Source organism: Struthio camelus, chromosome 4, assembly GCF_040807025.1.
Source record: "Struthio camelus isolate bStrCam1 chromosome 4, bStrCam1.hap1, whole genome shotgun sequence".
In the NCBI taxonomy this organism is placed as follows: domain Eukaryota; kingdom Metazoa; phylum Chordata; class Aves; order Struthioniformes; family Struthionidae; genus Struthio; species Struthio camelus.
Window position 1 is genome coordinate 33575069 of NC_090945.1, and position 15484 is coordinate 33590552.

Consider the following 15484-nt stretch of genomic DNA (forward strand, 5'->3'; position numbering starts at 1 on the left):
TGTCACTACACCTGACCGGGTGTCTGTCTCCTGAGCACCGCTGGCCAGGATTTTTTGTTTTTACAGGATTCTCAGGCCTTCCTAAACTCCCTGCAGAGCTCCTCAGTCATCTCTTGCCCTTGCACATAGAGCAGCACAGCTGTATCCATTACTTGTGCAGTGATGTATACAATGTGGGTACGTAGTCATATGTTGCCATAACACTCTTCAGGATAGAGCTCATGGATAGAGCTAGTGTCTTAACAAATGCGCATGATTAGCATCCTCTTGTGAGGTGACAGTGCTTTGGAATGGAAAATATTGTACGTTGGTCAGTATTTCACAGGAACGTCTGCCTGTTGAGATACTGTATTACAGTGTTGTCACAAGAGTTAAATATCATTGGACACAAAATTAGTAGATATGAAACAGTATTTCCATCACCGGTGTTCAACAATGTGTGCCCAAGAATCTTCAGTGTATTACTTGTTTTTCAGTTCTTTGTATACAACTTACTGGAAATGCCATTCTATCCAAATTCTTTTAATTCTTTTATTTAACTCCAATCACGTTAAGTAGTCAGCCAGAAACGTAGAGCAGAAATGGCTCCAAGTGGCAACGTGCCCACCTTTTCCTGTATTATGCATGACAACACTCTCTGTTTCCCTCCTGCAGGGAGGTTCTAGGATAGCAGAAGCAGCTGGCAAGAGAAGAGAGTATCTATCCAGAGGCAATCTATAACTCTCAGGTTAAATATTTCTCCTTAAACAGTAATGCTTTAGTACTGCCTACATACACTGCTTCCAACTCCACAATATAAATAGCTTGATTCATACTGCTGTAAAGCTACACGGGGATGAAAATTTGTACTTGATATCCAAGCAGGGAGGTGCAGCACAGCATTACTACTGAGGACAGTGAAGGCTTAATGGAAAACATTAGTCACTCAACAGAAGAGCATCCTGTCCAGGTAAAAAGCTGGGAGCTATTCCTTACAGATGGGATGGGGTGAGGCTTGTTTAGTTTTCAGCACTGGGCCTTGAACTCACTTTCCTGATGGCCCTAAGGTAGTGCAGGCACTGGAAGCGGACATAACAGGGTCAGTTTAAAGAGCTTCTTTGGACATCACTGATTTAGATTTCAAGCAAAACCGAAACTGAAATCCCAATTGCAGAATGCCTCTCTAGTGCTTGATAATAGTGGAAAAAAGCAATGCCAGCTTCACCAGCAAAGAACAGGAGGATACAGCACACTGCACGTGCAAAGCAAAACATCTCAAAGCTTTTTTCTTTTATAGCTGGATTTCAGAGTAGATTACGCATTTTTTAAACTTTACAAGCACTTATTCGGTCTTTCCATTTTCATTATGCTAATGAAAATTTGATCATTAAAGCTGAGATTGTATGCTATTACCACTGATAGAAAGAACAGAAAAATAATGAAAGCTTAATGTTTCAAATTTAGAAAAAACAAGATCTCTCTAAGATTTATACTGTCCCAAGTTTGACAGTAACTGACTCAGCTTTTTAAACTCAGAAAAGTCTTAAAGAAATGCTTAATTTTAAGTAAGCAGGTAATCCTACTGAGTCAGTGCTAAAAAATAGATGCATTTCAAGCATGTTTACCTGCTTTGGTAGATAAAGGAATAAACATCTGCCAGGATTTCAGAGTCCAGTTTATAAGTAAATAAATAAATAATCAATAATGAAATACAGCAAAGCCAGCTTCTTTGCAAAGGCAGAAGGAGTACATTAAAACATGCCCAGAAATATTCATTTTTCTAGTGTTGTAAAATTTCATCCCTGTATCAAAGTTATTGATATTTATTTTGCTGAAAGTTTCAACAGCTAGAAACAAACGTTTTCGCTTTCATTTCAATTAAATAGCAACAATTCTAGGCCCTGAGGTTGTAGAGAAAACATGGAAAAGTGAATTCAAGGCTCTAAAGCCAAAAGACAAATAAAAAAAAAAAAGACTTACTATTGCATAAATCTCATGACTTCTTAATGCATGGGGTTGGAGATAATTGTCTTTTCTCTAGATGAAATATATTTCTCTTCCCTTATTTGCGGTATGAATAAAAATTACAGTTCAGGTGTGAGATACTGTGGCTCACACAAAGTAATTAATTATTTATAACAAAGATTAATATGCTGGCATCCTTTACATTTATGAGAATATAGTGATGAACTAAGCTTATGAACCTGAACTGAATAAAAATACATCAAGAGTTCAGGTTCAAGAAAGCAGATCCATCACAAGCATCCACAAAAATAATTAATTCACAAAAATCTCAGCCATATAAATAAAACAAATCTTTGAAAGATATGCTAAGAATGTTAAAAACTGAAAACCATGTTTGTTTGTTTGTTTGAAACACAATCATCTCACATACTCTCTAAGAACAAAGTCAAAGGGAAAACAGCTCTGTTTTGCTGAGATAGAATTCATGTGTGTTTAAACTATGCTCAGTCTTGGCAAAAAAATGAAGATTTTTTTTCCCCTCATTTTACCCTATGTCTTTCCAGTTTCCTTAAATATGCCTAACCAGTAAAAAGAACTCGAGTAAAGAAAGACTGTTTTCCTGTCTGGGCAAGATATTCATCACCTTCATCATTATACACACAACCATGCAGTGGCACAAAAGCACCTTGTACTTCAGAAAATTCTTTTAACTCGATTTTAAGGGGTATATATTTTTGAAATTTCAGTACCTCTAAAAACAATGGAGGTATCTGAAAAATATTATTTCAAGTTTTCAGTCCTTTTTCTCCACTTAGGTGTGACGAAGACACTGGAGCTTGGATTTGCTTAAGCTAAGCTGTAGGTTTTGTGACTGATACACCAGGAATTTTCCAACAACTTACCCACTCTTCCTCGTCATACTCTGAATGATGAGGTATAGAGTCCTGTCGTTTAATCTGAGAAGGACGATCCTGATGCTGTACATCACCCCCTTCTTCTATGCTGTTTCTGGGCACGACTGGTTTCTTGAGGACACAGCCAGGCCGGGCGGTGTATAGTGCTAGAAGGGCACTTCTCACCAGCTGGTCCTTAAACGCGTGCACAAATAACTCTGTCTAGAAAAAGTAAACGAACGGGAGATTAGGCCCAAGAGCACAATGTGGCAAGGTGGAAATGACAACACTGAATTATACTTAGGCAGAGCAGATGTCCGTTTCGGGTCAGCCTGGGAGGTGGAAAGCAAAGCAAACCACCAAACAATGGGGAGCAATTCAAGGGTTTGGGGATATCATCATATTCTACAATCCCATTGTTCTAAGGATTAACACGGAGGTACAGTATCTGTTATAAAGATCATCTGCTTACACAGTCTTGTTGTATTCATTCTAGTTCCAAATCTTGCCTGCAGAGACAAGTCTCTATGAGGACCAGTTTTAAGAGTACCCAGCTACCACTCAAGAATTTTCTAACAAGTGTCAGATAAAATGTGATCAACAAATTTTAGCGCTTGCTTAAAGAAAAACACACTGCACTCCACTGCTGAGTTTAAAGTATCTGCAAAAGCAGTGTTTTCAGGGACAAATTATGGTAACTGTAGGTATCTACCCAGATAACAAAGCAGGCAATGATGTCTGACTTCCAGCTCTATTTTATTTCTTTGTTTTAAAGAAAGGAACCCTTGAAGTAATTTTTTCCAGGCTCTCTGAAGATCTTCCTTAATCAACAATTGCCATCTCATTTTTCTAAATTGTTCTTGTTGACTGTGACAGCTGGCAGCGTACCTTTCTTGGTTTTGAAAAGCCTCCAACCTCTCCCCGTTGCTCCCCCCCTCCCCAGACAAGAAAAGCAAAACCAGTAACGTCCCTGCTGTCTGCATACGGTTTTTAGCATCTCCGGACACCATCTTCATGTAACACCATAAACTGTTGTACTGTTAATTTTCAAAATCATTCTCAGGCCACAAGCAAGTTTTGATATCAAGTGTGATATCTTATAAGCAAATGATGTTCATATAAACCAGTATTACACTAGTTTCACTGTACCTCCATGCAAAAGGCTTCTGCAACCCCCATAATAAACAGATATTAAATATTGAGAGAGAGGAGTGCAGATCCCCCTTTTAACAGCATATTGGGTCTCTTCAGAACTAGACTTGCTTCAGTGAGCACAGGAAATGCTTGCTTTCCAATTTTAATTCATCCTCAGTACAATGAAGGCATGCAGTAAAGCATGAAACCAATCTTCCTCCCTACCAGCGATGGGACCTGCTCCTCGCCAGCTTCCATCCCAGTGGAAGATCATCTCCTCCAATGCTTTTAACATGGGCCGACTCTTACATCCTTCAAGGAGCGCCATTTCACGGAGCACTGCTACTCCACACTCACGCTGGTGTTGCCATCACTGCACCAACTGTGCCCGGCGCGATTTAGTTGCCTTTCTAGTTACTTAAACCACACTGGATTGTCACGCACAGATTCAGATACTGACTGAACTGCCTTTGTGCTCCTCATCGTAATTAAGCAGGCACGCGGCAAAGCATGGAGATAACAGTCTGAGCGACCAGCCTAAACAAGCAGTCACACAAACCTAGGAAATGCTAGAAAGAAAGGTTTCCTGGCCAAGCTTCATTCAGACCTTCCATGTTTCACATGCAGAACCATTAAGAGAACCAGCAGCAAAATCAAGTTCTTAAGTGTCAGCTTCTGTCTGCCTGCAAATCTTTCTCCCAGCTTCTGCACTCCTTCCTTCTATTCTTATCCCATCCCTTTTTGCTAGTACTTGCTCCTCTTACATATGTCTCTTCCCCTACTGCACTTGTTTTCTTTCTTGCCTCCATCCCCTCAAAAGTTTGCTGACCATAATTGTCTAAATAATTTATAGTCGTCTTAAAGCTCCGGCTGCTGAGCTTGGGCAGCTGTATGAGAAATTTCTGTTTTTCACTGATTTCATGATTTTTAGGAAAAAGCTATTTTTGATCCATAACGGTTGCACAGAAAAAGCCTGAAAACTTGAAGAAATGCAAGTAAATAAAACCCAAAACGCTTGAAAATAAGAACCTTAAGGATATCTAAGGTATGACTTAAAATCAGTCTCAGGGTTTCTTTTAGACCTGATTTGGGAGTCTTCACCAACTGGGCTTGGCAACATCATTCCTCTCTCTCTGGCAATAGCATCAGACTCATTCTGCCTCCTCCTTACTAACTTAATGGCTGAGGAAAAGGGTGTTTTAACAGAGACGGCTTCTGTATGTGTAGCCCTTCGGGACTGCTCCCTGATAGTCCTGAGCAGCACAATTGGACAAGTCCAGTCTCCTACACCTCCAGCCACCACAGGGTGCATACTCAAGTCTCCACATTAGACAGGAAAAAATTCACCAGAAGCTTTAAATTTCAGAAAGTTGCAAGTACTGGATAAATTCAAGTCAGAGATATCCACTATATCTGCGATGTATATTAGGTAACTATCTGAAAAGTTTAAGTAGTTTAATTTCAATGCAAATATTGTATAGGGAAAAATATTAAAGAAGCAGACTGGCACAGAAGTGAACCTCTATTTTTTCATATAGAGACTAAAGCGCTTCTGTAATTAAATTGCATTCAAGGATTCTATTGGTTTAACAACAAACTACATTTTAACTACGTTTTCTTGCAGCTAAATTCAGCTAAATTTGCAGAACATCACCATTTATAAAATTGTATTGACATCACCAAACAAATATATACAAAGAAATGCAAACGTTGCAAATTCTTTTAGATACTTGACTAAAGAATATGTCTGCAAATAAAGATAGGCATAGGTAGAAAATGAATTTATCAAGCCTCCTGCAAGCTGCAAATGCTGATATACTTGTCCATAGCTAAAGGCTTCTTTAATCAATTAACAGAAACTTGATAAAAGTCTCAGGAAAACACTACGGCAAATTGCAAATCATATATGGAGAAGTAAAACTATGCCCAATATGAAAGAAAAAATAAGCAGCAGTGGAATTATTTGATTTAATTTTCAATGCATGCAGCCTGCCCTTCCATCTCTAACAAAATATTTGTTTTAATTGCAATTCACATCTTGTATGGCTCAGATAGACTTACTACTACCCTAACGATTTTAGAAAGAACCACGCTATATATCAGGTTCAATCCAATCTTAAAATAAAAAAGCTAAACAATATGCTTTTCTAACCAACTAGAGAAATTTCATCACCAGGCAAATCATTAACTCCAATTTCTTCAAATAGCTGTTTAATTTCAAAATTTATATGACGTTAAAATGCAAAAGAACATCTCTTCTTTATGTAATAAAAGTTCTCAAAAGGTGTGAGAGCAGAAGTATCTGATATGCCTCAAGGATACAGGTCGGCATCATGTAATTTTACCTACAAGAGTACGCGAACACATCTTAAATCCAATCGTGAACTCCCTGCTAGTCCTGGTATCTATCAGACTGGACAGATGGACAGATAACTGTGGGGTAGTGGTGCTATGTGTTAAAATTGAGGAATCTAACATTACTTTCGGGTCCTGAAATGATACTTTGTACTAACCTCGAGGGACCTAGCCGCAGCACCATGTGGGGTTTTTGAAATTATTTTCTCCCTTCCCTGAAGCTGTTCCTTGATCTTTTAATTCCTCCCCAACTCTCTTCCCTTTCTTGCATGCAGCCACCCCTCCACACCATCCTCCTCAGCAATGAACCCCTTCCCAGGAACCTCCCTCCCCTCGGTGTAAAGGCAGGGGTCGGCAGGCAAGCGGGCATTCAACCGCTCGCACAGCCGCTGTTGCTCACACAACGGGACTTGTCTCTTCCGAGCAAAAAGGGGGAGGCTGGACAAAAGCTCCGGGCTGCCTGCTGGACTGCCTAGGGCGAGACCACCACTTCTGCTCCTGGGAACCTCTGCTCCTATACTAACCAGCAGTTGAATCCTGGCCCTGGAAAGTCAGTAAGAACATAAACAACTAAAACCACATCTATAAATGTAAAGTATTTGTGAGTTTTTCAAACACCTAAGGTTGTCTTCCCTGGGCCTTTTTTGCAGTCAGACTCTCCAGTGGCCCGTTGTCCAAGCAGGGTTAGCGTCACATTCCTCCTCTCAAATGGGCACTGGTGGCACGGGCAGCACACCTGGCTACCGCCAACACAAACTTCTTAGCAATGGGGTCCTGATCCTCCAGAACAAGTCTGTTTTACTTTACTTGTGCATACATTTTCGTTGAACAAAGTGGCTCTACCTTTCCAATGGGCAGCAAAAGACGGCCTTCCCCAGTACTGCATGAAAAGGTGGTCTACAATTGCAACAAAATAGAACAAAACTCCTCCCTTTTATTTCCACGTGAATTCTACTTTCCTATATACCACTGACAGTCACAGCAACTCAACTGTTCCCCAAGTTACTGTGGATTTACACACCTTTAACCGAAAGCAACATTTGGCTCCCCCATGGTGTCAATGCAAAGCCTTCACAGTGTGCAGCTGACCTCAATGCTCAGATTTGAGGCTCTGCTGGGATAGTATTGCTCAGCAGACCACAGGGGTTGCCACTTCCCAGAAGCTGAAAATACACTGAATATGATTATTGATAGTGTTATTAAGTCGTATTGAGATCACATGATAGAACGTATGGCGTATGAAGCGATGGGAAACTTTTTCAAGCCTTCTGGTCATATTTATTGTGCTTAATATTTTCATAGGATAACATATGCTTAGAAGTACTTGACAGGCTTTAACTAATCCTCAAAATCACTCTGTGAGACAGGTGGGAGATATCTTTCTTAATTTAGAGCTAAGCAAACTAAGACAAGAAAGTGCCTATAGCTACAGAGGAAGATTATAGATGAAGGATTAAAATTTGAGACCTCCTGGCTCCAACTTTCAAGCTTCCTCCTCCAGACTGCATTGTCATTTCTGGTCATGCTACTATTCTAAACCTTACGCATAAGGCTAGCTTGAATTATCTCCTATAAGCAGTAGTTTGAAGTAGTAAGAAGTATCACAGAAAGAAAATAATAGTTTATCACCCCACAAAAGGTATAATAATCTATTTCTGATAAACACCACTATGTGAGCACTAGAGGATAACAAAGGCACATGAAATAAAATTAATTATACTTTCAAATAAGGACAACCCTAGATCTGTAAGCTTCATTATTTTGTACACAGAAAGCCTAAAAAAAGGCTAAATCGTACTCTTTTTTCCAATGGCAACATTTTGGAGCTTATTTTAACATAGCATATACAACATTTCCTATGCTATGAAAGTCAATTTACGCAGAAAAAACAGCAGTTAGGGATTTGGTTATTCCATTTTCCATTGCAGTGAAGATTTGAATCTTACTTTTTCTGAAAGCATCTTTAAAGAGTTCTTCAAGCTGTCTGGAGAACGCTGGCGTGCAGAATTAAGCAGCAGGTCTGCATGGCTTGATATGAGAGGTTGTAGATGATTGATGTTGCTGAGAACTTCTTTTGCCTTGGCTGTGTTTTCAGGTGAATAATAAATACACTGGTATCCAGTACTATAATAACAGAGAAATGATTGCATAATGTCAAAATGGTTTCTGCTATTAATAAGAATGCTTAATGTACTAAAATTTTTGCCACTGATATTGCAAGAATGGCAAGATATGTGAACTTTACTGAAGTTTCTTCCTCTCAGGGTAAAAACAAGTACTTGCTTAAATATCTGAGGACAGTAGGCTGCCCACCAATGAACACTTCAAGTAGTACCGTTCAAGTTAATTATCCTTTCGGTGCACTGCATCATTGATCTTAAAATGGATTTTTAATATTTTTTTTAATATAATTTTGAAGAAAGCAAAGGTTTAACCAAGTCATATAACAATGACAAAGAGCGTAAGACTCTATTCCATCCGAACTCTGCTGTCCCATTAACAACTATTTCATGAAGCCCTCCAAAATAGCTCATCCATCACTATATTGATCAATGGCCTGTAAGATGTTTTGATCAGCATCAGTGACCTGTCCAGGAAGTGACGGTAACCAGAGTTATTTCCAATAAAAGTCACACACCTAATTTGCAAGAAAGGACACAGAAACGGTGTGTTGGAAGGAAATAAAAAGTTAATTAATACAAAAACACTCCAATGAATACTGCAAACTTGCTTCTTTCTTTTAAACTGTTCACAAACTACTGCACTTATATTTGCATGGCAATTACTCCTTTTGAAAATGCATCCCTTGTTTCTTTTCCAATGCTTAATAGCTAAGCAATACCTTTAATTCTGTTATGCCAAAACACCATTTTTAAACAGCGTGCATGCTTACTAGCTCTTTGCTGCAATACACATCTTCCCACTTAAAACTCTTGTACACAGCCCTTCCCTTTATAAAGCCCTGCTTCACTCCTTCAGAGAAACTAACCCAAATCTTTTGCAGTTTTAGACTGTAATGTTAATACAGAAAAGAAGGACAATGTACTAGACCTCGGTTCTGTTTTATGGCTTTGCACTCCGGGTCAGAGGTGCAGCAGGAAGTTTATACACTACTTTAACTCAGCTTCACTTTGCTAACCACTCAATGGAAAGCTCAAGAGGCAGGTGTGGAGGGACCTAATGAACTTGCGGATTGAAAGAGGGCAGATGTCAGACAATTCCAACAGGCTGTACATGAAAGGCCGAGTGAGCTGCATCTTGTAAGTATTAGTATTTTTTCAATTACGTAACCAACCAGCTCCTGGGACATTACCAATGACATAGCAGCCTATAAACTCCCCAGTTGCTTCTGTAGCCCCTGTAGATGGAGCAGTGACAACGTCCAAGTAATACCCTACATTTCAGGGCGTCTTCACTACAGTTAAAGTCTTGATACTTCACAGCCTCAAGTGAGGCTTGTCTAAATCCTCCTGCAGCCTTCTCCCCGCCTTTATCAAGGAGTGCCTTTTGCAGGCTGAATTTGGCTAACGCTCTGTCAAGCTCACTGCGTACATACCCGTCTCTGGCATTTCCCCTCAACGTTTAATTCCCCAGATCTTTCCACCTATCTCACAGCTCTAAGCTCCAGTACATACTACAGGAGAAAAGCTACAGACAACACTATAAGAAAACAAAGAAGGAGAGCGATACTAACTCTCTGGGTAGTTCTCATTTTAATAAAGTCTATCGTAGCTTTTAAATAAAGGATATTATGAAGATGGAATGACTCTTTCTTCAGAATGACAAGTTTTCTAGAGAGGGAAGGAAAAAAAAGAAAAATGTTTCTATCAGGCCTCACTCTTTGGCTAACGTTACCATCTCCTGAATCCCAGAAAACATCAGATAGCTCCAAATATTCAGTTTGTTTCAGAATTTGAGGGCAACTAAAAGTTGTTCTAGTTGTTCTTTTGAGTACATTTCCAAAGAAACTGAGTAATTAATTTTCAGAGATAAAATGCTTGGGGATATCTGAAGTTTCCACTAACATTGTATCTCTATACTGTTGCATCTCAGATTAGTCTGGGATTTTCTGTGGCCTTTATTTTTCATGAAAAGCCATTAATACTTCCAAATTCACTTAAATGAATTTCCTTATAAACAAGTATTTTTCAGAACTTGCTGCCACATATAGCTATGGCACGAGTCATATTATTTAAAAGGAAGAAGCTGTTCATAAAAAGGATGGAGTCTTTTTTTTTTTTTTTTTTTTAAAAAGGTGTCCTAACGTATAAGCCAAATGAAGGGAATTACAGATAAGAAACTTTTGCACTAGGGTAAAGGCAACATGGGCAGGTCCCATGCGTGAAATCAGCAGCATTATGAAAACTTACCCTTGATATGTGAAAGGTATTGTTAGTTATGTATCTTTTGAAAGAGTCTATAATTATGCCTTCTGGGTCAACTTTCAAATTTTTCACTGAGCATATAGTCTAGATACTGGTACCATCATTAACTATGTACACTTTACCTTCAGTGGTCATTTCAGTTTGAAAATTGCTTTAATGGCATTGCCATGTAATTTGAATAAAGATTACATTGATTACATCTGCAATTTTAACTTTGAATTAACAAAGTTTTTGCATGAGAATAAATACTGCAATATGCTAAGTGTCTAATTTTTAATGACACTCAGAGTAACTCCGCTCCTGCTGTTAATTGAGTCATTTGTGTGACTGAGTTAAATTGTCACCATCTGGGACTGGGTTAAAATTGTTCAACAGTGAACATTTGACCTAGTGTTTTTCACAGTAATAACTGTGGACATTAACATCCAGAATGCAGTTAAGGCGCATGCAGCAAGAGCAGCTCCCCACAAATAGCACAGCTGATTCCCTGCATCAGGAAATAAAGCTGAACCCTAAGATCAGTGCTGGCATTTGAAAAGCAGGCCCAAAGGAGCTAGGCACAGAAGTTTCACTGAATTTTTATATTCCCTTAAGTCTCCCTTGAAATGTGAATAACTTTGACTACTGAAGAAAGAGAAGTTATATTATCGGTTCTATCTAGTCTATCTCTGTTTATGAAGTCTGAGTCTCCACGAATCCCTATCCTCAAGCAAGGGCCAAGGCTGTACACACAGAGCTTGTCATGCTACCCCTCCCATTTCCTCTTATTTCCTAGGTGACCCCTGGAATAGCTCAGTATCAATACCTTCAGCTGATAATACAACATAAGTTTCAGTGAAAAAAAGGGTCAAGGTGCCCTTCAGCAGTCGTCTTCAGACCTGCACAGGATACAGAGCTATAGCGAATCTTCTTAAGAAGATTGTCCCCTAGGAAGGGGGAATGCTTGGGAAAGCCGCCTGCAGCTTTTCAAATTAATTTTAGGGTTTCTTTGCACTGGTGGAAAGAGCCAAGTAACCTTTAACATACAGGAGAATCTTATTCCTGGTAACTGAGCACAGCTCTTAGCAGAAGAAAAAAAGAGTTTGTGCCTCACCACTAGCCTGAAGCTAACTGGTGCCTTCAGACGGAGCCTGTGGCTGGCAAGTTGCTGCAGCGCATGTTAGGTCAGGCTGACGGCAGGTACCGCAACAAGGTTTAGAAAGCAAGAGCGTAGGCCTCCTCTTTCTGCCCGTGAAGAAAGTATGGCAAAGTCGGGGTCCCCCTTCCTCCCGTCACTCCCAGAGGCCTTGCAGATAGGACGGTTTCTTGCTCTCCAAAGGACAATCCTTTCTAACAGCTGCGCTTGCAAAATTCCCCTAAACCCCTTCCTTGCCCAGCCTCAGCCCCTTTCTTTAAGGCATGCTCAAGGAAACGCTTCAGATAATTCTGTCCAGAGAATCTAGCGCCTGGAAAAATACTGCAATGAGATTTTTATATATCAAACAAATAGTAAACAAATTGCTGCAGTTTCCCAGTGCAACTTCCAACAACCTTAATACATTGATTTTATGGTCAGTGCAAAAACATTCATCTTCATGATTTCTAATCTCTCTCTCACACACACACACACATATATATATGCACACACACAAAAGTAGGGAAAGGAGCAAAGAATAACATCTCCCTGAGAAGTGCTGTGCATGACAGGCTGTGATTTCCGTTTGAGAATAAACGCTACAATTAAATCATACACAAATCATTATTATTTCAACATTTCTGGGCTTTCCTGTGAAATAGTACCATTTCAGGTTCCTTAGAGAATGGAAATGGATTGAAGGTTATGAAAGTCAGGTAATAGGAACCCTGTAGATCTCAGCTTTAATGAAATCTCTAGTAATGAGTACATTAGTGAAGAAGCACCTCTCTCACCTTGAGCAAAGATCTAGACCTCAAACAAAAACGAGTCCTTTTAGACAATTCGAACCCAAATTAAATTATTACAGCTTAAAAAACTCTTTTCAGCACTATTTCATCTTTCAGCTTGTGCTAATTACACGAGTATTTCTAAAGAGGTTGTTAAAAAAATGGTATACAAAACCACAGTGAATCACAGCACCTAATGCAGCTTCTAGGATGCCCCTGCTTTTCTTCATGGTAGTACTATGGCATGAAAAAACTTGTCCTCATAAGCCTACATGGCTAAAGGACAAATAATCAAATTAGGTTTAAAATAAGAGAGTAAGTCCTTGGTGTACCTTGAAAGTGATATATGAAATTTAAAGCAGTGAGGCATTGTATAACTTGCAGAATGTCTGACTTCAACGTTCCTGCATAGCTGAACTATTTTGTATATAAATTTGTTGTGCTATCTACACTGATGAGAAGACAAGTTCGCCCATTTGCTGGAAGGAGAAGTAATCCATACTAGCAGGTGAACAGAAGACCAAATTTGAACAACCGATTTACTTTGTCTTTTAGATAGAAATAAGGAGGGGAAAGGACAAACCACTGCAGCATCATGAAAAAACCTAAAATAAATGTATGTAGCATATAGGTAATATTCTGCAATTACCATATCATAAACAGCACACTTCAACAATTTGGATTTAAATGCCATCACGTCTAAACAAACTTAAAAAATAAAAAAAATAAAAGGCATCATAATTGTTCTTACTGGTCTTATGAAGTTTGCTACTAAAGGGACACATATACCAAAGACATGGTTGACGTTTGTAGTGGTAAAGCCCTTTATCTACCACTTTTTTGCACATAAAGAATTGTATGGAATGTGAATGGGTTATAAATCAATGGACCTGACTAACATTCCAGTAAGTCTTTTTTTTAACTAAAAGAAACCTTTTCCTCTTATCCTCTTGTTCAAGACCCTATCTTCAGGAGTTTGCGCGCTCTCTCTCTCTCTCTTTCTATATATATCTATATATATATATATATAAATGGCATGCTTGCTGGCAACAAATGAAAAAGCAGCTGCAAAAATACTGCAGTTTTTATAAATATTATTGTACTTTCTTTCCTCTGCACAAAAAATATATTCTGCATAATTGCAAATGTTTCTGACTTATCTTCAAACTGCTAAATCTATCATCACGCACGCTTCTGATGGCCAAATTTTCTCAAAACATACCACTGCTTTTGGTTTGGCAACTGCAAATGCAATTATGCTCTTGAAAAGTGGTGTATAACAATGCTTACCAGTTAACGTTTCCTCCTATCTGCTAATTCCACAAGTATAGGTTTGAGCAAAGTAAGGACACCCATTTGAAGCAAGGTATGTTTTCTGATACACTGACGCTGTGAATACTTCAATAAATTGTTTTAATAATGAGCCTGAGCCTCAAAGGCATGCAAGATATTCAAGACATCATAGTCAATGTGTATGACAAAGCTACTGGGACCTTCCCAGATTGGCTTGAAAAATAATCTCTTCCCACATCTTTCTTTGGGTTTTCAGATCAGTTAGCCTAGAGGAAACAGATGCTAAATCTGCATTTTTTCTCCTGTTCACTTTATATTCTGACTGATATCTCAAGGTGTCACTTCTTCCTTCATCCAAAGCTTCCAAAAAAAGAGCTGGTCCCACTGTAAAACAGCAAATTTAAATTGTAAAACCTGCCCCTGGAAATGCTAAAGGGCCTCAAAGCATCCGCATGCAGTTAAACAAACAGGTGCATACAAAATAAAGTTGTCATTGCCGCAGTGAAAGAAATCTCTCTGCGGCAAGAACGAGAACGGTGCTTTCAAGTATTTATTTAACACACTCCCACTCCTGAATATTCAAGTAAGTGAGATCATATTCAGAGCCTGCTTTATCCCTTCCACTGGAAGGGCTTGCATGGGTCCAGAGACAACAAAAATGCACGTGCCCTCTAAGCTAGATGGGAAGGTGAATTTTGGAGGTTCCCTCCTTTCTAATTTATGGGAATTCATAGACTGAGTAACCATTTCTTCAGGTTTTATAAACTATTTTGATTTCCTTTTATTTCCATGGCTGCAGAGTGGTATGAGCAAACAATAAAGAATACCTTTTCCACTGAAAAATGATTTGAGAAAATGCAAACTATATCGCTGAGGGGTTAATGCCAACTTCTACTCAACCTAGAAGTCAATACTACATTTTTATAATCTCCCCTTTTATTCTGTATCATATTCTGCCTATGAAACTTTGAGCATTTAACATAACAGAACTGATTTTCCATCGGGAGTCATAAGGAGTAAGCCTACCATACATACAGTACTTCCCGCCTTCCCATCCAAAAACTTTGCCATCGACTGCCTGAGTTTGGCACAGTTAGACCAAGTGTGGAGCAGTCACAGGTCCCGGTGTGGTCAGTGACTGTTTTGGCTGCTTAAAACTTCTGAACAGTCATAGCAATAAATATACATGTCCAATGCTTAGTTAACAAAATGTGCAACTAACACTTTAGTGTAAGTTTAGCACTTAACTTTAAGCATTTTTTGGAGCATAGTGCTGAACCAAAACCCTAGTTAAGGCCTTTGTCATTTCTTAGTCTTATTTTGACTTTCTGAAGAATAAGAAAATTAACATTTTCTTATCTACTTCACAGGGCTGTTAAGCATGAAGATGCTACCCCGAGCTACTCTTTGTCTATTGAAAAATTGTCTGTAGATACTTTCTACTTAGCACAAGTACTGCAGAAGAGATATCTCATTTTGAACAGCATGTTTTCAAGCACAGGTATTCTTCAGCTCCACAGAACACAGCAGGAAAACATCACAATTTTGTTCACGTCCAAAATAACTATTGCCATTAAA

At 38.9% G+C, this 15484-nt stretch overlaps 1 protein-coding gene across 10 annotated transcripts in view; it reads right to left on the reverse strand.

The window, feature by feature from the left end:
- INPP4B (inositol polyphosphate-4-phosphatase type II B) overlaps nucleotides 1-15484 on the reverse strand; it is a 325541-nt gene that overhangs the window by 68200 nt on the left and 241857 nt on the right. For all 10 annotated transcript variants that reach the window (XM_068942137.1, XM_068942132.1, XM_009689286.2 and 7 more), the window contains 2 exons: nucleotides 8273-8450; nucleotides 2847-3059 (listed from right to left, as the gene is read on the reverse strand). In XM_068942137.1, coding sequence (XP_068798238.1) covers nucleotides 2847-3059; nucleotides 8273-8450 — 391 coding nt within the window. The remainder of the gene's footprint in view (nucleotides 1-2846; nucleotides 3060-8272; nucleotides 8451-15484) is intronic.